Source organism: Vombatus ursinus, unplaced genomic scaffold (assembly GCF_900497805.2).
Source record: "Vombatus ursinus unplaced genomic scaffold, bare-nosed wombat genome assembly UNPS02014847.1, whole genome shotgun sequence".
NCBI lineage: Eukaryota > Metazoa > Chordata > Mammalia > Diprotodontia > Vombatidae > Vombatus > Vombatus ursinus.
In genome coordinates this window covers 22,808,728-22,832,819 of record NW_020954625.1, presented here as the reverse complement: position 1 = coordinate 22,832,819, position 24,092 = coordinate 22,808,728, and the positions used below count along the sequence as shown (strand labels likewise).

Genomic DNA, 24,092 nt, shown 5'->3' with positions numbered 1-24,092 from the left:
TTTCCCTTTTTTGTAACTTTGACTCTTTTTTGCTTAGTCATTTGCTTGGCATCTTTTCCCCCATCAAAATATTTGGAAGATTGTTTTAACTTAAGTGAGAAAAAAGAAGATCCAGGATTGAATTAAGCTAAAGTAGCCCACCCAGATGAGCTGGAGGTTGGATACAGAAAAATAATGCTTGGAAAAGAGCAAATTTCTCATCTGAGGCCTAGCGTTTAACTGTTGAAAACATATGTCCCCAAAGTTTGAAAACTCTTGGCTATTGATGGGTTGAAATTTAATGTAATTATGTTTTTTAAAAAGACTGAAGATGCAGAAAGGAAGTTGCCTTGAAAAGAATATTCACTGAAGATTAGGTGTTTCTGTGGCCTCTATGAGAAGACACAGTGTCTAATACTTAACTATGACCTTCTACAATAGTGGGTAGGAGACGGAGGAAGAGGAGAAATTATTTTCTGAAAGTATGTATTATGTGGTAATTCTCAGAATCCTCCTCCATCCTACCCCCACCTCTGATATTTTTATTTTAAAATATGGGAGGGATTGGGATTTGTGGGAAAATCTAGAGTGGAAAAGGCCCAAGCTGAGGGATCACAATGGAAATAAAGTGAACGTGTCTGTGTATTGACACAGCCTGTTGTTTGAGAGAGGTATGGGGGAAGGGAAGAGGGGGAGGTTGTGCGTGGAAAGTTCACTTTTCTTTGGCCTCAGTTTCCTCATCTTACAGATGAGGGAGGTATACTAGATGAAGTCCCCTCTAACCTTAGATCTGTGATCCTGGTGGCCATCAGAACTGTAACAAGGGCTAGGAAAAGGAGGCACTTATTTTAGGTGCACAAAGCCGAGGTTCCCTGGACCACTTAAATACAAAGCAATAATGAAGGCTGAAGTGGAGAATTTAATAATCATGCTGTTGCTATTTCCTATTTTCCTTATGTAACCTCAGGGAATCATGGTGATGCTCATATATAGACTGAAATGTCCACGAGTTTGCTTTCTCTAATAATATACTCTAGTTAAATATTATACAAAGAAGGCTACCAGCTGTACATTAACCACAAACATTCTATTTTCTTTCTAATTGCTGCTAGAAAAAAGTTGGCTATTTTAATCAAACACATTTCTGAGCAAAACAATATTATTCTGCATTCATGTTGCCTTTTTTTTTGCCACATTTTGTTTCCTATATTGCATGATTAACTGCAATCAGATAAAAGCAGGGTTTGGGATCAGAAAATCCTATTTCTGTAATGATTTTATATTCCTGATCTACTTTTCATCCAAGGAGGACAAAACATAGACATCATTTGACTTCTTATAATTACGTACTGGGGCTATTCAGAGCACCCTCTTAATGCTTTTAGAGTAAAGCTGAATCTCAGACCAGATCTTCAAAAATCAGTTCTACAGGACCCAAAACTGGATACTACTGTCTATGGCTGGCTATTGCAGTTATGGATGATTCCACAAAATACTGAGTACATTGTGAGGGAATTTCACTTGTTTTTTTTTGCAAAGTATCTCAAGCCCTCCAGGTTATGATTTTTTTTTAAAGTCTGATCACAGAGTTCATTAATAAGTGTGAAATGGAGGACTAATCAGTTTCCCCAACATGTATTTACAATATACAAAAATGTATTTACAAAATCTAAAAAATGCCAAGTCTCTTTTTAGGTTGATTTTTAGTATTCTCCTCATTCCTCAGTTATTGTCCATATATTGGGCTAAGAAGTTTAGGTATTAGGTTAAAAAAGATCTTCAAAGAAAACTTCATAACCAGGCACACTGGAATATAAGCTATAAAAAATAAAAATCTCACTTCATATAAACAACCGTGTGACTTTCCTTCAAGAGATTGAAATACTCTTACATTCGCTTTTGCTTTTAAGCAAAGACTAATCCCAAGACTGGGATGGGGAGGGGAGGGGGGCTGGGTAATAGGTGAGCCAGCTCAATGGCTCTGCATGGAAGCCAAGGCCAAGGGTAGGTATTGGCATTCAAAAAGCTGTAACACTACTTAAAAGGCTCCGGAATGCCAAATGAATGAAAAGGAAATTCCACCTTCTAGAGTACATCTCTAACCCGACAATGATTCGGTGCAGACTACTCCTGTTCCCAATCGAATAATGACTCCATAGCTCCAAATAGTATTATAAAATGGAATTAGTTAAAAGCTTAGTGACACTCAATATAAACTGAAATTTAGATGGATATTGTTTTGGTGAAAGGTTGAACTCTGGGCTGGGAAGAACATGGGGGTGAGTGCTTCCACATAAATAAATTAACATCCAAGAAAAAATGTTTCTTTGTGGTTAATGCTGGTAAATAACTTATAATCTTATCCCTATCTCAGTGCAAAAATAATACCTGAAATGCAGCTCAAAAAGGATTTGCTTTCTCTCCTGAGAAATACTCTGAAGCCAACATTTTCCTGACCTGAGGTAAGGTCCTGGTCGCTTTCTGGGTGCCTTGCTAACAAAAGCATCAGCTAAATATCAAGACATTTGGGATTACATTGAACAAGGACCAGGATGCCCATCCAAGAGGGTAATTTGATCATGGAAGTCAATGGCTTCCTTCCAGTGGTAACTAGGGGAAGACAAAGTAACCCAACGGGCAGAACCATGGAAAGCTAATTGGAACAAGGACTTATGGAATGAAATTTACATTGGACTCTTTCCCATTCCCCACATATTCTGTATTTTTTTTTAATATTTGAATCTCAAAACCTTCTCTAATGATTCTATGCTTGTGACATTGCTGTTCTGACTTGGGAGGGGGAGAGGGCAATGGTTTTTTTTGTTTTGTTTTGTTTTGTTTTGTTTTGTTTTTTTGCTGTGTGACCTTGGACAAATCATTTAGATGTTCTGAGCCTGAGTTTCATTTACAAATGAAGGGATTGGACTAGACATCCTCCAAAATTCCTTGCAGCTCTAAATCTACAATTTTATGTTTTATTAAGAAAATACCTTTTGTGTCTTGGCCCAATGATAAATTTTCTCACCCTAAGAAATATTTCTCAATTCCAATCTCTTGTCAGCAGAACTGATAGGAAGGTGGGATGCAATGTTTTCTATTAAGAGGTGAATTATTTTCATCCCTTGGCTTGGTTTTGCTTGTTTTTTTTTCACTGTCTTTATATTACAGAGTCTAGACACGTGATTTCATTGGTAGAGAGTATCCCTGGGTGAGGAAAACACCCTCCCCAAAAGCAAGTCAGTACATTCTTTTCAACTTAAAGTCTTACTGAGTTGTTCAGAGCACTGAGAAGTCCTGACTTGCTCAGGGTTCTGGGTGCCTCAGACAGTACTTGGCACATAGTAGGTGCTTAACAAACATTTGTCAGATTGAATTGGATTTGATGGAAAGAGAAGGAATTATGAACTCAAAGAGAAAGGGTTTGTGCTGAAAGGAAAATGGATCCAAATTGGAGTCCCATTTCCCAGAGGATTGAAAAGCAAAATGTACTTGGTGAGATAGAGCCAAAAGGAGAGACAGAGAGGCGGGACACTTTGGGGCTTTTAAGGCACATGTTGCCAGTAGATTCTAACAGTGTTTTTACTGCTGGGCTAGGCAGTGCCTGGGGGCTCATGGGGACAAGGTCAGCCTGGGTCTGCTTTGGGATCCCATTATCCCTTTCGGGATCTGACATCATTTTCAGCCAGTCTTTTGATTTGTGTCTTATAAATGTTTATGGGGACCCAGGGATTTCTGAATGGGAATTTGAGTATGTTTTATTGATTTTCCATTAATGAAACTAGAAGGGGGGGGGCCTCATCCAGGAAATAGGTGCCTGAGTGGGCCCAAAGCACACAGGCTGCTTGATCTGATTCACAAACCATCATTCTGCAAATGGGGGGATTGGGGCACCTTGTCTTTATCTCCCAGCTCCTCTGCTCCCCATCAGTGTACCTGGAGAAGTGGGAGTATGCTCCACTTTTTGGAATGGTGGTAGGGAACCCAGTCTCTGGAAACATAGCTTGTGATTGTTGGGAGGATGGAGGAGAAAGCTTTCTTGGGGAGGCAGCATGAAAAAATAACTCTGATTTAACAAGGTTGTTTGATGCTTATGGGAACAGGAAGAAAGCTAAGGCAGGGAGATCTCATGTTCGTTGTCATATGGTTGGATTTGAAAGAAGGGCCAAGGACAAACCTAAGAGAACTTGATGGTTCATAAGATCCAGAAAAAAGGAATAACTCCTTCCTCTATCTTCCTGCTGTAAAGGCATGTATTCACCCAGTTCTCTGCAGCTAGAAATACAGTTTGGGAGGCGTGAATTAATCTCCTAATTAATCACATAATGAATAGAGCGCTGGCTTTGAAATAAGGAATATCTGGGTTGAAATTCCACCTTTGATGCTAGAAGTGGGAAAGAAGTTTAATCTGAGTCTCAGGCAACTTTCTTAGACTATAAGTTATAAAAGGGTTGCTATTTACCTCAGTGGAGGGATTTATCATGCCAGGATTTGCCACACCAATTAAACAGTAAGTCTGATGTATTGGCATCTGTACAGGGAACTATTACAGGCAGGGAGATACAAAGAAGAAAAAGATGACAAATTCTCCTCTTGAGGAGCTTACAATCTGCTAAGAAAGACTAGGTCAGAGACTTAGGAACAAACTGGGATCTCGCCTCATTTCCTGAATAGGAATAGGGCCTAAACGAAACAGATCCAAAAGAAATCTACCTAGGAGTCTATTGGAACTGAGTTGAAAATGGAGGCAATAGCCCAGAGGTAGAGCCATTCTGTGTCTGCTGATCTCCAGTGGGGTCCCAGGGTGCTTTCAATGCCTTTATGGAGGCTCCGGAGAGGCCCTGAGTTTACTAGAAAGGTATTGGTCTTGGGCAGGTAGAGTGGAAAGATCTAGCACTGATTGCTAGGGAAGTCTCTCCTGGCCTTTGACTAGGCCGTGTCTGTAAACAGAGCCCAGGGTAGAGCTGGAGTCCTGGAGAAGGACCACGGAATGTTAGTCCTCTGGGAGCTGGCACCCCATGGTTAGGTTGGTGTTTGGTCCGAGTTGCTGGTCACCCTTTGTGGTCCCCCGCCTCTATAAATGGCTCAGCTCATGCCTCCTACTGACCAAAATATCTGACTCCAGTCTACACTGTCTTTTGTAATCAAACCAAGGGGACACCGAAGGTCTCCAATAATATAGGATATCTCCTGGGGCCAGAGTTACTTCCCTTCCCACAGTAGAAAATGGATTCACAACCATTTGATTTAATTTTGGAAACACACGCTAAAACAACCCCACCGGCTGATGAGTAAGAAAGTCTAGGAAATGGATTATTTTAGAATTATGTAGAAAAATTAGGAGAGTTAGGGGAGGTTTTGTCTCCGTCGAGCTCTGTGTCTCTTGTTTTTAAATAAAAAACAAACATACAAACAGCAGTCCTCAAAAGGCCCCGTATCCATCCCCGCGAGCAGCCATGGCAAAGGCAGGGTAGGCTTCGTACGTGGCATAAGCTGCCAAGTCTTGGCCCAGGGTCACAGCTTGCTTTAGCTGGGCCGCAGTCACAGTGGCCGCTGCATTGGCGATGGCATAGCCTACAGAGGGATGCAAAGGAAACGCGAGTTAAAGGCCCGTCTCACCACTTTCTGACTCGCTTAGTGGTTAGACCAGAGCTCAGGGACTCTCTCTGATCCATCTTGGTTGGGTGACCCCAGGCAAGACGCTGAACCTCCGTGCCCGACCTGCGCTGCCACCAGAGTGCTTTCTCCCTGGGAGCTGCTGAGCCCATGCAAAAAACAAACAAACGACAAACTGCTTGGCACCCTATGCACCGGGTTCTAGCCGCTCTGCCTTGATTTCAGCTTTGTGCAGAAGACCTGGATGCGAATTTTAGGTCTGCTACTTAAATGTCATATGGGCTGGGGAGGGGCTCTAAGATTCATCCCAGCTCTAAGTCTATGGCCCAAAAAGCATAGTCTGGAATGGACCCGAGAGGCCATCTATTACACTGCCCCCCCATTTTACAGGAGAGGAAACTGAGGCCCAAAGAAATGAAGTGATGCCCAGGGTCTCTTCGGACTCTAGACCATCCTCCACTCAACATCAATTGATCTTCCTAAAGCACAGGTCTGACCATGTCACCTCCCTACTTGGTAAACCCCAGTAGCTTCCTATCACCTCCAGGGTAAAATACAAAGTCCTCTGTTTGTTAGAAACCAACTTTATAACCTGGTTCTCCCTCCTCCCCCCAATACCTTTCCAGGCTTCTCATACCCCAGCCCTCTACTCTGTGACCCAGGGACACCCCATCTCCAGACTCCAGACATTGCCATTGGCTGTTCCCCATTCCTGGAACATTCTTATTCCTCATCTCCTCTTCCTAGTTCCTTCAAATCCCATCTAATTCTAACCTGCTACATTAAGTTTTTCACGATCCCCCTTATTGTTAGTGTTTTCCCTTTGGGATTATCTCCAATTTATTCTGTATGTAGCTGGTTTGTGCATAGTTGTTTGCCTGTTTTCTCCCCTGTTAGACTGTGAGTCACTTGAGAACCCGAGTTGGGTTGTTTTTTCTTTCTTTTTTGCCTTTCTTTGTATACCCAGTGCACAGCACAGTGTCCCTGGAATGCAGTGTGCGCTTCATAAATGCTTGTTGACTGACTTGGCCTCCCACTTTCCAGAGAACCATGCCTTATAACACAGACTTTTTATTTTATTTTATTTTTTTTTTGGTGAGGCAATTGGGGTTAAGTGACTTGCCCAGGGTCACACAGCTAGTAAGTGTCAAGTGTCTGAGACTGGATTTGAATTCAGGTCCTCCTAACTCTAAGACCAGGGCTTTATCCACTGTGCCACCTAGCTGCCCCTAACACAGACTTTTTAAAAAAAGATGAAGAGAAAAAACTCAGCAAAATTAAGCAACACATTAAGAAAAAAATATAACAGTATGAGCAATGTTCCAGTGGACCCCCATCCTTGCAAAGAGGCAGAGGAAGGAATGGCCTCATGTCTCTTGTTTGGAGCCAAGCTTGGTCTTTATAGTTTTGAAAAGTTCACTTTTGATTCTTTTGCGGTTGTCCTTCCCGCTCACACTATTGTAGTCATTGTGTATATTGTTTTCTTGGCTCTGCATCAGTTCATGTAAGTCTTTTTGTGCTTCTCTGTATTTATCATGTTTGTCCATTCAGGCAGCACAGTCAAGGTCCGTTACATTCCTGTACCACAATTTGTTTAGCAATTCCGCAATAGATGGGCATCTAATTTCTTTCTAGTTCTTTGCTCTCAGGAAAATGGTTGCTATATTCTTGTGTGTATGAAGTCATTGTTTTTGTCCAAAGACCTCATTGATATATATACCTAACAGTTGTTTGTCCTTCATTTTTAAAGAGGACCAATGACATCACAGCTTGATATCTTGAATTGGATTAAAGTGAAGCAGAGTTGCACAAAGTTATCAGCCTCCCTCTCTCACAGTGGAATCTCTGGGTCAAAGACTGTGGGCATTTTAGCCACTTGATTTGTGTGCCTTTAAATTTCCAGAATGGTGGGACTCATTCACAGCCTCACCAAATTAGGGTCATTCTTTCAAATGACTGTTGTTAGTTACAATTCTTCTTTCGAAGATTATTTGTTCATATGCTTTGACCACTTGATCTGTTGGAGAATGGCTTTTGGACATACATTTCTATTAAGTGTCTATATATTTAGGATGTCAAAACCTTATCAGAAATGTTTGATACTGAATTGCTTTTTTGCCATTGATGTGGTAGGCTGCTTCTGGGTATATTTCCTCCTACCATCTGAGATGCAGAAAATAATGAGAGAGAGAGAGAAAGAGAGTGAGAGAGAGAGAGAGAGAAGGAGGGACAGAGAGAGAGAGAGAGTGAGAGGGAGGAGGGAGGAGAGGGAAGGGGTACTTAAAATTGAAGAAAAAGCAAGGACCAATTTCAAACAATGAGTCCATTTGGCTGATGTGCTGTGCAAGCCTGCCCAACCCCAGACAAATTGATTTTATGCATGTGTGTGTGTGTGTGTGTGTGTGGCTTTTGCAAATCTCTGTGGCAGGAAACTGGCTGGACCCCATCATCGTCATTTTTTTCTAAAATTAAAACCACTCCTTAGCTATTCTTCACTGCATTTTAATGCTCGCTAATCCACATTTCAGCTGAGTCTGTCTTTTGTGCCTCTGAGAAGTTCACTGAGAACAACTTTCATACCCCGGGACACTTGTAAGAGACACAATATAAATATACAGTCTAGGGAAGTTTACTTCTCAGGGGCTTCCGAATTTGCTTTTTCACATTGGGTTGAGGACTCGAGTTTGCAGTCTTTGGACGGAAGTTTTCCTTGGGCTCATTTCCTTGTCTTTGCTTGATCCCACAGGGAGCTAAGACATATGACTGTATTCCTGTCATTCCCGTGATGTTGGGGCAGCTCTCATGCCCTAAATACTTCTGTCTTTTGGCTTCGGGAAATGGAATCAGGGACAAGATAATGAATTCAAAAAACTTTCTTGGTGAAAAGAAAGTTTCCTTATACGTGGAAAAGAGTGCAAACCGTTCTGGCTATTGATAAAATTATCTATCTAAGTCTACACACATGAGAAAACACATGCATTTATGTGTATATATTCGTATATACGTCTATACATACACACATACATGTCTTTGCAAACATTAAAGGACTACATAAATTCTAGCCATTATCGGCTTTGTCCACCATTATCATCATAATCTAAACCTGTAATTTCCTTAGTATAGGGAACTCCTGACAAGGAAAGTCTCTCCATGAATGAAAATACTCTGCAAGTTACAATCTTAGAGAGCTGCCTGAGATACTTAGAAGTTAAGTGACTTGCTCTGGGTCTCCCAGTCAGTGAATTAGAGGGAGCACTTGTTTCTAGGTCTTCCTGACTTTGAGGCCAGCTCTCTGTTTACTCTGCCTCACTGTCCCTCTTACTCTTACGGTAGATCATTTTCTCTAGTAACCAGGTGAGTAGTTTTTGGGGTTTGGTTTCTACAATATGATAGATGGGTCATCCTGGTTCATGAGCTGATAGAACAGAGCTAAAAAGGACCTTAGAGGTCATTGAGTTCAGCCATCTCATGTTATCAGTAGTGGAAGAGACTGAAGTCCAAGGAAGTGACTTACTCAGAGTTACAGGTAATACGTAACAAAATCAGGATTAGAACTCGGGCCCTCTGACTTTCAATCCAATGCTCTTTCCCTAGACCGGTATATGTTGTCTTTCCTCAGGCTTTGAGGTTTTTTGCTTGAAGGTCTTAGTAAACATTTTTCTTTCCTAAATTTCCTTTACCATCTCCCAGTCTTGCTTCCAATCTTGATACTGGAAGGGCAGGACCCTGGAGCAGAAGGTGAGTAGGTGACTTGCTCAAAGTCTCACACTCTGTTCCTTTGTTGGATCCCTAACTCAGAGCTAAATAAAGACACAGGGAAAAAAATGGCTAGAAATGAAAATGTATACTAACTAATTATGAAAACACATCAATTCATCCCCCAAGCTCTCACTGGAGCCTCTTTGTGTAAGGCACTGGGCAATGATGGAGACCAGGCTCTGGAGTCTACGAGCTGGGTGTCACACCCAGGGTTTCCCTTCACCATTCCATCCTCCCCAATGCCACATAAAGGCTCTAAGAGTAAAGTTCTGGTCTTGTCATTTCCCTGCTTAACAAGGGCCGGGTGCTCTTTGCTGCTTCCTCTGCTTGGGTTTTCAAGCCTTTCATGATCTAGTTCCAGCCTATTCTTGACCGATTCAGCATTGCTTCCCCAAATGCTTTCTGTGTTCCAGACACCTGGCATGCTTGGGGTTTCATGAATGTGATGTTCTATTTCCTGCCTGCTGTCTCCGACATGAACTTCTAAGAACGTCTGAAGTACAAGACCTACTATATTTTACAGTGAATTTGTTCAAAATGGGTGGCATCTGTTGTGAGCAAGTAATAGATGTGTGAAAGTCCTTGGAAATATTCCAGATTGTTCATACGCTCATCCTGGTCAGTTAAGAAGATCAATATACGGAAACCCAAATTTAAGAAATACATCATAATGATAGTCAAGGGGGGACTGGTTATTCACATTACAGAATAATAAATTAATATTTATGTATAGCACTTCAAAGTTTGCAAAGTATATTACAAATGTTATTGCAGTGGATTTTCACAACCTTCTGAAGTAGGTGCGATTATTATCTTCCTTTTACAGAAGATGAAACCAAGGCAGACGGAGGTTGAGTAACTTGCCCGGGGTCACACGGCTAGTAAGTGCCTGAGATAGGAGATGAACTCGGGTCTTACTAACTGTGTGACCCCAGGCCAGTCGCCAAACCTTCCCGGGTCTCAGTTTCCCAATGCGTAAAATGGAGAGAGTAAGAGCACCTACGTCTCAGGGTTGTCGTGAAGATAAAATGAGAACATATATACAGTACTTCACCAACTTAAATATGTTATAGAAATGAGAGCAGCAAGAAACCCCGGAGGTCACGTAGGCACAGACAACCTCCGCACTTTGTAGAAGAGGAAACTCAGGCCCAGAGGGGGCCTAGCGGACTTGCCCAAGGTCACACGGGCAATAAGCAACAGAAGTGGACGGCAAATCAGGGCTGCTGACTCCAAATTCATCGGCTGTGCAATGTCTGCTTGTTTCTTGAAAATAAATGGACAAAAATTGTATCTCTATATAACTTTGAGGAATTCATCTAGAATTCAAAGTGAAATGGAATCCTACTTTTTTTTTTAGAGCCAGATGGGGCCTTTGAAATCATTGTTTTAATATTCCTGTACACGTGTATGTTGTAATCTTGGGCTATAAGGTGGTGTAGTGGATATGACTAAGGACTGGGCTAAGAGTTAGGAAGACCTGAATTCAAATCCTGCCCAAGACACTTACTGACTGTATGACCCTGGTCAAGTCACTCTCCAAGTCTCAGTTTCTTCATCTGTGAAAAGGAGATAATGATACCTGTAGCATTTAACTTATAAGTTGGTTGGGAGGATAAAAAGAGATAATATAAGAGAAATAGATTTCCAAACTTGGCTTTGAATCCCGCCTCAGGCATTTACCAGCTTATCTTCTCTAGGCCTCAGTTTCTTCCTCCGTAAAATGAAGGTGTTGGGCTCCATGACCTCTGGGGTCACTTCCACCGCTAGGGCTAGGCTCCTGTGATTTCCCCCATAAAATGAGACTCCTTGAGAAGCAGGGGCTCTTTCATCTATTTTTGAGCCCCGGCACATCACAGTTTGCCTGTCACATATCAGGCTCTGAATTGTTTATTGATCAATGCAATTCAGTTTTCCCCCTTCCATTGCACAGATGAGTAAATTGAGGTCTAGAGGTGAAGTGACAAGTCCAAAGTAACACAACCAGTGAGTTGCAGAGTAAAACCCCCAAATTTTGAGTCTTGAGTTTTTCCATAAGAATATATTGTTAATTTCCTTGGTAAACCCTTTTGTTCATGTGTCTTGCAAAGGCAAACTTATCATGAGCATGGTCCAAATGTATTTTTATGATTCTAAAAAGAATGGAATTACAACTCAAAGGAACCTCAAAGATATTCTGGTCCAAACCTTTCATTTTATGGATGAGGCAGCTGGGGGTCAGAGAGGGCAAGTCACTTGTCCAAGACCACACAGCTTGAAACCAGGATGTTCACTTCCACGGCTAAGGCTATTTAAAGTGGCACTTTCTTGGTGCTAGCTTTCACCCACCTGGAAAAGCGGCAGCAGCAGCTGGCAGAGCCTCAGTTCCCTCCATAGGAATGCCCAGGGTTTGAAGGGTGTACTCAGCTGCGTATGTCTTGGCTTCATCAACAAAGGCACTGAGTTTTGGAGGGGTGAAAGGGTGACTGTAAAGGAGAAGTCATGTTAGATCTGGGATCGTTTTCCAAGTTTTTCAGCTAAATAGATGTTCCTCATAGATTATTGCCATAATAAAGTGGGAAATGTTTGTGGAATCACGGGGTTTGAAATTAAGAGCTGGAAGAGATATGAAACTACTGACTATTCAAAATGGATGATGAAGACGATGGTAACGGTGAAGAGGCTCTTTTTTGGAGGGTTGAGTTCAAAGATAGGCTGGTATTTTTCCATACAAATCATCTTAATTCTGTACTCTAAGTTTTGAGGACCAATGAAAAGTGAAAGGAAATGCTAACTTTAGAAACCATCAGAAGGTAACGGCTACCTCCCCATGCTCCTCCCCCCCCGAATGTCTTTATAATCACTTTGTATGTAGTTTGCATTAATTTCTTATTGAGGGAGAAGACACTGTTTGGACTTTGTTTTCCTAGCTCTAATACCCAGCATTTCTTAAATGCCTGTAGACAGCCCCATGTCCTCAAGAAACTTGTATTCTTTTGGGGACTTAATAAATTCTCGTTGAATTGAATTGAACAAAGAGAAACCACCCCCTGGAGGAAGAAGTGGAAAACTACCCACATTGCTGGGTTCTGGTTGGCAAGAGCCGGGATGGAGATTTTATAAAGGAAAAGTTGTCTTTGGTCTTGACCAATGGCTGAGTGAAGCTGATACACTGGCTGTCCCCAGTTGTTCTTCTGGCAGATTTCCTCTAAGACCTAGAGGAATAAAAAAATCATACCTTTTATTCTGTGTTTTTTAAAACAAATGTCACACTTGGGTTACTTCTATGACTCTGAGAGTTTTATACCTCCATCTTCTACATTCATGCTAATATAAGAAAGGCAGAAAATGCCCCATGGTTTGACTCATGAACCTTGAGTTGAACTCAATTGAAAATTGAACAACCACTAATTCATAAAGATGACTTTCCCTCCGCTTGTTCTAGTATGTTTTCTGCATAGCTGTTAGTTATTTAACTTTGTCCCAAGCACCTAAAATTGTTATTTCTAGCTTTTATCTCAATTTTGTTTGCATTTGGATTGCTGTTGGATCGACTTTTCTTTCCTATGATCACAAATTTATGCATAGAACACAGGATGCAGATATATCCTCCTTTCAATTCACTGGGTCAGAGCCATCAAATGTCACCTTTATGTAGAAAACCTAAAAAATGTGCTATTTCTTGTCCAAGGGAAAAATTCCAAATGGGCAGTCCTGTATTGCTTTGTCTGGTCCCTTTCATTTCTCTGACATATCATATTGACCATTTGTGGAATCCTCTGTTCTTTAATCATTTTCTGCACTTTTTTTTCCCTAAGTATTCTGCCCCCAGACTTACTGACTTAATCATAATAACTATCTTAGTCTCTTCTCCAGATTAGAGCCAATTTGGATGATGACCAATGTCTTGGGCAGACTACAGTAGACCATTGCCCATACAGTAACATGTTTCCAGAAGAGTCCACAAGGTACAAAGCAGAAGAAAGAACCAAGAGTCTAGGTGTGTGGGAATAATCTTTCGAAGCACCACATCTATAGAGGGATGTTATTCCAGTAATCCTTTTGGAATTACATCACAGAGTCAATCACAGAATTTCAGCAGGAGAAGGGAGCTCAGTGGTGATCTAGTCCAGTTCAAATTTGAACTGGAATTATCTCTCTAACACACCCAATGTTATATATAACATTATGTATAATGTCATACATAATATATAACATGATATAATACTTAATATTATTATCTAACATATCTAATGGTCATCCAGTCTTGGCTCAATCGCCTCTAGTGAGGAAGCCCATTCATTTGGATGGCTCTAACTGTAGGATGATTTAACCTGTGACATCAGCCTAAATTTACAACTCCTCATTTTCTATCCATTATTCTTAGTTCTGCCTTGTAGGGCCTAGCACAACAAGACTAACTCTCTTTTATGTAGAATCATAGGGACTTCAATGGTCTTCTACTCCAACACATCAATGGAAGAGTCCCCACTATAACATCCCCAGAGAGTCGTCATCCAGCAATTTTTGGAGGGGAAACCCTCCACCCTCAACACAATCCCTTCTACTCTGGATACTTGAAGGTAATGATCATATCCCCACCTCAGTCTTCTCTTTTCCTGACTAAGCATCCCCAGTTCATTCAACAGATTCTCATGTCGTATGATTTTGGTATCCCTCACTATCTCAGTTGCTCTACCTCTAGGTACTCTCAAGCTTTTCAAGGTTCTTTCTTTAATGTGATCCAGAAGGGAACAGAATACTCCCGAGACAGTCCCCTACACTACTCTGGATGTAGTCCTATTCTGTGTTAGATGTGGCCCCATTGGGGTTCCTGGCAGAGTGTCCTCCTGCCCTTTATACTCCAGGTGTGGTCCCGCCATGGCCCTCCAGTGCTCCAAATGTGATCCATTCTAAAGGCCATCTGGATTCCCATTTGACTTTTCAGTCCTCTCCCTTTCTACATCCAATTTGTGGGTACCATGTTCAGCTGCCACTCAGAGGCATAACTAATTATGCCTAGAACACCATGAAAACATACCATGTTTGGGGCAGAGATTTCTACAGGAGCTGTGCCATCCCCTCTGAACTTGGGAGCACTGCTGATCAGAGACGCCCCTGAATGAGTTAAGATTCTCCCAGGGCACAGTTCTGAGGTCAGTGAAGCTTGCTTTTGTTCCTCTCTCATCTCTGCCATTAGCAAGCCACTTCCTTCTGCTTGTCACTTCTCAGGACATCCACACCCCCGGCCTCAGAGCATTGCTTGGCTGTCTGTGGGATCTTGCTCAGCTGACTGCCTGCTAAGGTGTTAGTGATAAGACTTAATACTCCCAGGTGACTTGTGCATTAACGGGAGGTTCGAGGAAGCCCAAAGGAATGAAATGGTTGCATTGTCAGAGAGGGAGACAGGCACTTGGGAGGTTGATATTTGGGGACAGATCTGGAGAACTCTCAAATAGACAAGGGTAGCTTCTAATCTATTAGGGGAGATAAGACACATGGGCCAAGCTGACCAACCTGAAATAAGCAAGTCTTTACTTTTAAAAATATTTAATAAAATTTCTTTTCAATGCACAAAAATAAATTTTTGCTTGCATCCCTCACCATTGAAAAAGAAAAAGAAAAACATACCCCATGTAATAATATTAGGCAATTCTTTTTTTTTTTTTTGGCAATTGGGGTTAAGTGACTTGCTCAAGGTCACCCAGCTAGTAAGTGTCAAGTATCTGATCTGAGGCCAGATTTGAACTCAGGTCCTCCTGACTTCAGGGCTGGTGCTCTATCCACTGCACCACCTAGCTTCCCCCAATATTGGGCAATTCTTAAACAGTGACATATAACAACTTAGGGGTTACACTTTACCTCTATTGTCTGATTTGATCCCCACAACAACCCTGTGGAGGTGCTACCATCACCCCCATTTTACAAATGGAGAACTGAGTCTCTCAGAGGTTGAGTGACTTTCCAAAGCCACATAGCTAGTAGAAGTCTGAGGCAGAATTCAAACCCAGATCTCGCTAACTGTTTTGGTATTCTCCTCACTATACTAAGCTGTCTCATAAGAGTGGAGGGCAGTCTGGATTTTGCTGGATAGAATAGTAGAATCTCAAAGTTAGAAGGGGCCCCTGGGACCCTTGATGCAATCCCATACTGGGAAAAAGTCTCCATCTGGTTAATTTGGAACTGGACCGAGTCTGTTTTATAAGTAGACAATTGATAGTCCAAATGTAGATCAAATCAATGGACCATCAGCAGGGACCCAGAACTGTAGCTATAAGTATTAGCGGATTGGGTATGACCTTCATAGCTTCTTAGGATCATCATCTAGTGGTATTTCCCCCGAGAGCATTAGAATTTGTCTCAGGCTCACAGCCCTATGGAAAGGGTAAAGAAGGAGACAGTAGTAGTGTGGTGGATAGAGCACTGGACCTGGGGTCAGGAAGATCTAAGTTCAAATCCAACCTCAGACACTTCCTAGCTGTGTGACCCTGGGCAAGTCACTTAACCTGTTTGCCTCAGTTAACTCGTCTGTAAAATAAGCTGGAAAAGGAAGTAGATATACTCTAGTATCTTTGCCAAGAAGACCCCAAATGGGGTCACAAAGAGTTGGACGTGACTGAAAACAGTTTTACAGCCACAAGGTACAATGGAAGAATTTAAAGGCCCATTTGTATGACCCTGGATAAATCATTTCACCTCTCTAGGCCTCAGTTTATTTATTAGCAAAATGAGGAGTTTGGAGTAGATGGCTTCTAAAATTCCATCTAGCTCCCTATTTCTGCTGCTCTGATCTATGATTCCTCAGATCCCAAGCAAGTGGTCGGGTTAGATGATATACAGAATACAGGATAGGTTTTATTCCGTGCAAGTTGTACTTGTGCCAATACACAGTCAACACACAGCCCTCCTTCCCCTCTCATGAGCCTCCACCTTCCCCTAGGAACATGTATGGTGTCTAAGAAATGATAAAGAAATGTGGAAATATTTCTATATGATGCAGAGTAGAGGAAATGGAACAGTAATGTACAGAGAAAAACAAATCAGGTGACAAACTCTGAGGCACACTCAAAGGGGAAAGAGTGACTGGAAGAAGACCCACACAAATTCAAAGCTATTGTGATTATTTGGACAAGCTAGTTGATAAGAGGAATGCTGTGGATACCTGTTTACCTAGATTTTTGCCAAAGCTTTTGACAAAGGGTGTCATAGCATTCTTGTGGGGAATGTGGAGAGATAGGGATTAGACTGATATAATTGGATTCTGGTGGGATATCTGGACTCAAAAAGTAGCTAATAACAATTCAATGTCAACGTGGCAGGAAGTTTGTCTTAGGGGACCCCAGGGATCTGGGCTTGGTGTTATGTTTTTAAACACTTTTATCAGACTAGAATAAAGGCATCATGGCATGCTCACAGATCTTGCCAATGGCACAAAGCTGAGAGGAATAATCAACATGCTGAATTCAGGGTCCAAATGCATCCCATCAGGCTAGGGCCAGAATGAAACAAGGATCAAGTCTTACATTTGGGTTCAAAAATAAACATCATGAGTCCAAAATAGGGGAAGCCTGAGTAGACAGTTTCAAAATGATCTTGGGGTTTCAGCAGACTTGAGGCTCACTATGAGTCAGAATAATGCTATCTTGGGTTGCCTCAAGAGAAAGAGCTTTGAGAAATAGGGGAATGACTGTCCCACTGTAATCTACCTTCATAAGACTTCAAACGAAGGATTGTGTTCAGTATTGTGGTTTAAGGAGGGCGTTGGAGAAGCTATGATGTCCCAGATGCAACCAGCATGGTGAAGGATGCTGAGTCCATGACACATGAGGAATCACTGAAGGAATTGGACAGGTTTAACATGGCAAGAAGACTCAGGGGATATAATGGCTTTCTTTAAGTATTTGAAGGGCTGCCACGAAGAGCAAAGATTGGCTTTATTTTATTTGAACCAGGAGCAACAGGTGGGAGTTGCGAAGATGCCAATTTAGGTTGGATATTAGGAAAAGTTTTTTTTTTTAAACACTTACAGCCACCCAACAATGGATTGGGATGCCTCACTACATGTTGGCTCCCTCAACCTGGAGGCTCTTCAGAAACTGGAAAACTGCTTTCTGATATGTTACTGGGGGAGGAGTTTTCCTTTCATATATTTGTGGGATCCCTTCTGGTTTTCCAGTTCCATGATTCTATCCAAATTTATATCCATTCGGCTTCCTTTGAACAAACTACAATAGTTTAGACCCAGCGGTTATAGTTTCCATATATCCTTATTCCTGCTTTTGTTTGGTTGTCTATGAAGCTAGTTATTAATTTTATTGCTTAAGCATTTGAAGAAAACAAGGCTTGGCACATCTTCCAGTTCCTACTACCTACCTGAGGAGCGAGTTTAATCCCTTGAGGCTTTAAGGTAACTGGATTCATGGGAGTGAGCTCCATCCCAGGTAAAATGTCGTAGAGTTTGTCTTCTCCCCTCTTGTCTCCTTTGACCTGATAGCCACGCCCCCGGCCCGGGTAGGCCAAATATCCACGACCGCCCAGGCCTCTAACTCCCGCAGCCCCTACAGGGACATTCATGTAAATTTCTAGGAATGTAAGAAGGTATTAAACTGAATCAAACCACCAGAAAATCACCCTGATTCTTACTGTAATGGAAAAGTTAGCCCCCGTCACATTGATTATGCCCCTGAAGATAGGCCATGAGGTGGGATTCTAATGGAAAGAAACTCAATGCAAAGTATAGTTCACAAGAGAAAAATGAGTGACTGCTGAAGGGTGCCAGTACCATGGAGATTTGCCTTCAGTACCGATGGCAGGCTGGATCTCTGAGCTAGAAGTGACATTTTCAATTTTGGCTGTTAATTAACTTAGCTCTCAGAGAGATTTTGCCGGACAGTAAGATGGTGGAATGTTTACTAAGGCATCCCAATGCAATATCAACACGCTGCTTATAATATTCCATCTGGCCTTTGGACTCTCCTTTAGCAGCAAAGTCAAAGTCATTGCTGGCACATTAGGATACTGGGCTAGGAAGCAAACCGCCGTTTTGGTTACGTTCCCCATATTTGCTCTTTGTTCTGCCAATGTAAGGTTCAACTTTTCATTGAGTTCATGTACAGATTACTTTTGATTTTAGTTTTACTATTTTTTTTGGGTGTGTGTGCCACATTTGCCATTGATGGCATAAAGGGATAGGAAAAATAATTATATCAATTATTCTTCCTTCAATCAGCATCATTAGTTCCAAAATAGTCATAAGACACAGATTTTTTCCCCTTGCTTAAAGCACAGAACATTCCCACCTCCTTTCTCTTCCTCCATGCACACATTACAACTGGTTCATTTTAAAGGTATGGAATTTTGATTCTTCATTGACATAATTCACTCCCAGAAAAGTATAGAGGGCTGCTTCTGGAGACAGAGGAGGTCTTCAAGCAGAGGCTGGATGACCACATGAGATGTGTTGTAAAGGAAACTAGTGGGAGGGGAAGGGCTGAACAACATTTAGCTCTGGGGTCTCTTTCCACTCTGAGATTGGGGTTCTTTGCATTGTTTGATTCGAAGTACAGTTAAATGTTCCTTAGTAGCCTTCCTCTCTGCTCAAATGATCGAGGACATGGACATCTGCATACATGGGTTTTTTTCCCCTGCTTTCATTAGATGTTTTATAACAGGAAATAGAAATTATCTGGCAGCCAGGTTGATTGTTTCCTTTTCTGACTGAAATTTAATTCCTCATTTTCTAATATCCCTCAGAAAGAAGTTAATTTCCTTATTCACATCCTCATGAGAAGATGCAATCCCTATTTCTAAGTGGAGGGAAGATGAGAGCATCCCGCTATATGAGGTGTTATCAAATTAATAACAATCCACTGTTTTTAGACAAAGATGGCGCTCTTAACCCACTATTGATAGAATATACATTCCAAATCGTTTCTCCGTTAGTGGTGAGTGGTTGCTGAGCTCTTCATGTTCACACTCAGTCTCTTTGGGTCAGAGGATGAAGAGCAGGGAAAGAAGGAGCTTCTTGTTTGTATCTCTAGCACTTAGCACAGTGCCCGGCACATATCAGGCACTTAATAAATGTTTATTGAATTAGAGTGGGTTGAGTCTAGTCCCATCCCCTCATTTTTACAGAGGAGGAAATTGGGGCCAAGAGAGAGGGAAGTGACTTATCCAGAGTCCCATGGGTAAAAAGTGCTTTGTGGCACGTGTTTATTCCTCCATCTTCCCCTTCAGCTACATACAGAGATGGTCTCGGTCATACCCTTGTTCTTGTCACCACTCTCAAGTGGAATACCCGTAACTTTCCACTTACATGGTCATGAACTCTGAAATTCTTTTATCTGATCACAACCTATTGTCATTCCACCTCCCCATCTCCCAAATCCCGTTCTTGGTCCTTATTGTGAACTCCAATTCTTTCACCTCTGTTCTTTCCCAGGCCATCACTCCTGCTCCAGCTCTACTCTCTTCGCTTTCCCATCTTGACACCTTAGTGGATCAATTCAACTCTGCACTGTCCTTTTCCACCTTATCACCTTACCACATTTCCCTATCATTTATCTTCCACTGCCATGTCTCAACCTTAGATGATTCCTATCTGCATTGGCAGATAGAGTGCCCCATACCAATGAGCTCCTGTCTCTAACTAGATGCTCATAAAAATGGCTTATTAACATGATGGTGGGGGTTGGGGGGAAAGGAGTGCGCCATAATCTGCATCTTTGGGTGGTGTATGTACACCGATGAAATCACAGATGCTTGAGGCTTTGGATAATAATAACAATTACTGCTACTACTCTTAGGAATAGGATCCAAACTGGGATTTGGGCTTTACATTGTGCTGTATCCAAGTGACTCAGCTCAGAACAAGTCATTTAGCCATATTTAATTGACTCTACATTTTCTCTCTTTCTAAATGTCTAGTGAAAATGTGAAAACATTTACCAGTTGTAATGTGATTAAAAAGGATTCCTTGCTTAATACAGTGAGTACAATATGTGATTTTCAACGAACAATTTCCATTCTCTATAGCTACAATATCCCCCATATAATCCATCTAAAGTTATTGCAAAACAAATTATTGGAGATCTTTCAATGAATCTTTGAAATTTCTAAACGGCAGATGTTACCTCTGATAGAAGGGGGCCGGATGACGGCTCTGTTGCTGAGGTGTCCCTTGGCCACTGGAAAGTGGAGGTTTGGAATGGCTGCATAGGCCTGTGGGGCATAGAAGACAGGTGCTCCCAGATAGGTTGTGGCTGGGTCATAAATATGTCCCAGTGAGTAAGTGTATTCCCCTTGCAGGGTGGTGCCCCGGCCACCTGTGCCTCGAGTATATCTCACGTAACTGTCTTTATCCACTGGCTTGGCTAATGTCACTTCAATAGGAGAACCATCCAATACCTTTTATAATAAGAAAAGGAAAGGTAAAGTGAGGAACAGCAAAGGCAACCCCGTCTAGATAATGTCTACTCCACCTCTTGTTTGCTCTCACTTTCTAGGTTTAATTGGGTAAACATACTCTACGTCCCACGCCTTACGTAATAACTGAGACAAGAGTATGGTACCGTGAGGGGCTGGCAAAGAATTTGCATAGCTTCCATAAAGGGGAGATGGTTTTTGGGGAGATGGGTTTTGTAAGAAAAAAACCCCCTCCCCGATCTTTCTTGTGTCTTACCTCCTCTGGGTTCTACTTGTAGCAGATTCAGTATGCCTAAAATCAGTTTCCTGAGCCTATCCAAATTTACATCTATATTTCTGATCCTATCATCTCAACCCTTTGAATACAAGGTTGAGATCTGAAGAAATGCTGTACCAACCCAGTCTACTGACTTCTCATCCTGATTTGGATCCTACACATCTCCCCTCAAGGATCTCCTACATCTCTTATCCTGATGCTTGCCAGAATCATAGGCAACAAAAGTGTTCCCCTGGGTGGGATATAGACCCCTATTCCAAGGAAGCCTGACTTCTTTTCCCCCCTCCTTAGTATATTCCCCCATTTTCATGGACATTACTATTACAGAACATGGGCCAGTCTGACAGTGGTATGTACATCAGCCCTGAAGGCAGTGCAAAATTACCTTAAATTTGGACTCTCCCTAACCCAGGTTTGGATGGAGAATCAGAAGCTCCTGTCCTAGGTATGGAATCAGTTGGGTTTCTCTACTCCCAGGTCCACTGCCAATGCAAGATAGGTATAATTCCATGATCAAGTGATAGTTGACATGTGACCGAAATGTAATGAAACTGTTCCAGAAGCAGCATGTAGAAATCACCTTCTTTACTTCTTGTTTGTACTTCGAATGTAGGGATGACAGGGAGGAGAGGGGTAGAAAGCCAAAAGACAGGCAGTGGAGTACAGTGGGAAATGTGCTAGTTTAGAAATCAGAGGCTCTGGGCTCAAATCCTAGGTCTGTTGCTTACTACCTGGGTGATGTTGGGCAAGGAATTCAGCCCCTGAGAGCCTCAGCTTCTGCACCCATCAAAAGAGGTGCTTGGGCTAGATAGCTTTGAAAGTTTCTCCCAACTCTAATTCTATGTATGAAATGCTGACATTATGGGACTAAGAGTCCGCTTCAGACTCCTTCGTCGGACTTTGGTAATTACATGGTGCAGGTGTCTTGTTTTCCCCTATGTATGAAAACCACAAATTGGCTCACATTCCTGCAGTACCTTCCCATTTAAAGCCTTCATGGCGTTCACTGCATCTTCACGATTATTGAAGTGCACGAAGGCATAGTCTCGGATTTTCTTCACTCGCTCCACGGAACCTACAAGGAATGAGGGAAAAGGAAGCTTTTGCCAGAGGTCGCGCCAGGTTGATTGCACATGGCGGCTTCTCAGGCAACTTGAACAGTAGAAGAATATCGAGGCCATATAGTCCAACACCGTCATTTTACGTCATTTAAAAATGTTTGTTTAAAAATCCTTATATTGTGGGCAGCTAGGTGGCGCAGTGGATAGAGTACCGACCCTGGATTCAGGATGACCCGAGTTCAAATCAGACCTCAGACACACTTACTAGCTGTGTGACCCTGGGCAAGTCATTAATCCCATTGCCTAGCCCCCCCAAAAAATTAAAAAAAATTCTTATATTAACAGACACCAGAGCAAATGGCATTTTCATATACATTATAGTCCAGTAGGAGAGGATTGTATGTGAATCTGCAAATCTCTGCTATATAGACCTTGTGTTTCTTTTTATGTGTACGATAAATACAACATGGCCTTCTTTCCTGTCCTCTTCCCTTTTTGGGAAGGAGCAGAGGGAGTATATCCCTACCCTGCTCCTGTCTGTCCTCCGTCCAAACTTAAAAAAAATCTTCTAAAATATTGATAGTATATACATATAATATATATACATATACTATTGATAGTATGTGTAGTATTACTATATATACTTTATACACTATTAGTATATAGTGTATGTTACAGACAATGCCAGATGTGATTGGAATATTAGTTGTTTGTTCTTGTTTTTTTTTTTTTTTGTTACATGGGAAGGTTCAATTCTGAATGAACGGATGATAGCATCACAGAATTACAACTGGAAGGGACATTAGAGGCCCCAAGTCCAACCCCTTTATTTTATAGATTAGGCAACTGAGGCACAAAGAGGTCAAGTGACTTGCCCAGGGTAGTGGAATAGTAGAGAGGAGAAACAATACCTAGGAATAACTGCGTTATAAATACAAGAGAATCAATGAAAATCATCTGAGTATTCTTAACCTCCTACCTCTGTTTTGAACCAAGACTCCACAAAAACTGTCAACTACTGTTATAGAACTACTTGTGGGCATTCTGGAGACCCCTAATAGCTGGAAAAGTGAGGAACCAACTGATATTTTTATAGCACTTCATAGCTGGCAAACTGTTATATTGTGGTGCAGTGGATAGAGTCTGGAGTCAGGAAGACCTGAGTTCAAATCTGACCTCAGATACCTACTAGCTGAATGACCCTGGGTAAGTCACTTTACCTTGTTTGCTTCAGTTTCCTCATCTGTAAAACGAGCTGGAGAAGGAAATGACAAATAACTCTAGTATCTCTGCCAAGAAAACTCTCCCAAAAGGGGTCATGAAGAATGGGACATGACTGGAAAATGAGTAGACAACAACAAAAAGTGTTTTATAGGAACTGTCTTCTTCACCAAGTGTGGGAGGCCAGTGCCACTATAAATATCATTATCCTCATTTCCAGGCAAGGAAACAGAGACTCAGAAAATATATTTGACTTGCTCAAGGTCACGGAACAAGTAAGAATCTGAGGTCAGACTTGAAGCTAGGCCTTTCCTGGCTCTGAGCCCAGTGCTCTGTGCATAGGACCATGATGTCCTATAAGGTGGATGGCCAATGATTTTGCAGCATCCTGAGGAAGTCAGTGGCCCCTTGACTTCCAATGGAAGGCAGCCATTCCTAGTTATGGGATTAAAGGAATTGACCAGAGACACATGGAGGTTTCAGATGAACCTTATCAGGTGGGAGCTGTTAATGATTTAGAAAAGGAGAAAAGAATTCAGCGTGATCTTGAAAAATTAGAGAAATGATTCATCTAGATCGTGATGAAGTCCTGAAGATGGATTTACACCAAATAGCAAGCTATGGGGCACAAAGCCAAGCACCCACATACAGGGTGAGAAAAGACCCATGAGGCCTGAATATAGTAGAGGAAGACCTGGGGCTTCTGGTGGAATACTCATTAAATGTGTGGTTAGCAGAATAGTTTTCTTATAAGTTAAGACTTGGGGATGAATGAATAT

The 24,092-nt window shown here is 41.8% G+C and overlaps 1 protein-coding gene across 2 annotated transcripts in view; it reads right to left on the bottom strand.

Moving 5' to 3' along the window:
- Positions 1-2,906: 2,906 nt before the first annotated feature.
- A1CF (APOBEC1 complementation factor) overlaps positions 2,907-24,092 on the bottom strand; it is a 93,054-nt gene continuing 71,868 nt past the window's right edge. Inside the window, exons 7-12 of one of the 2 annotated variants that reach the window (XM_027840668.1) lie at positions 22,009-22,106; positions 20,463-20,736; positions 17,704-17,912; positions 12,409-12,545; positions 11,680-11,816; positions 2,907-5,550 (exon numbers count right to left, since the gene is read on the bottom strand). In XM_027840668.1, the coding sequence (XP_027696469.1) occupies positions 5,399-5,550; positions 11,680-11,816; positions 12,409-12,545; positions 17,704-17,912; positions 20,463-20,736; positions 22,009-22,106 (1,007 nt within the window). In that variant the 3' untranslated portion in view covers positions 2,907-5,398. The remainder of the gene's footprint in view (positions 5,551-11,679; positions 11,817-12,408; positions 12,546-17,703; positions 17,913-20,462; positions 20,737-22,008; positions 22,107-24,092) is intronic. The other variant, XM_027840669.1, reaches the window with a different exon arrangement.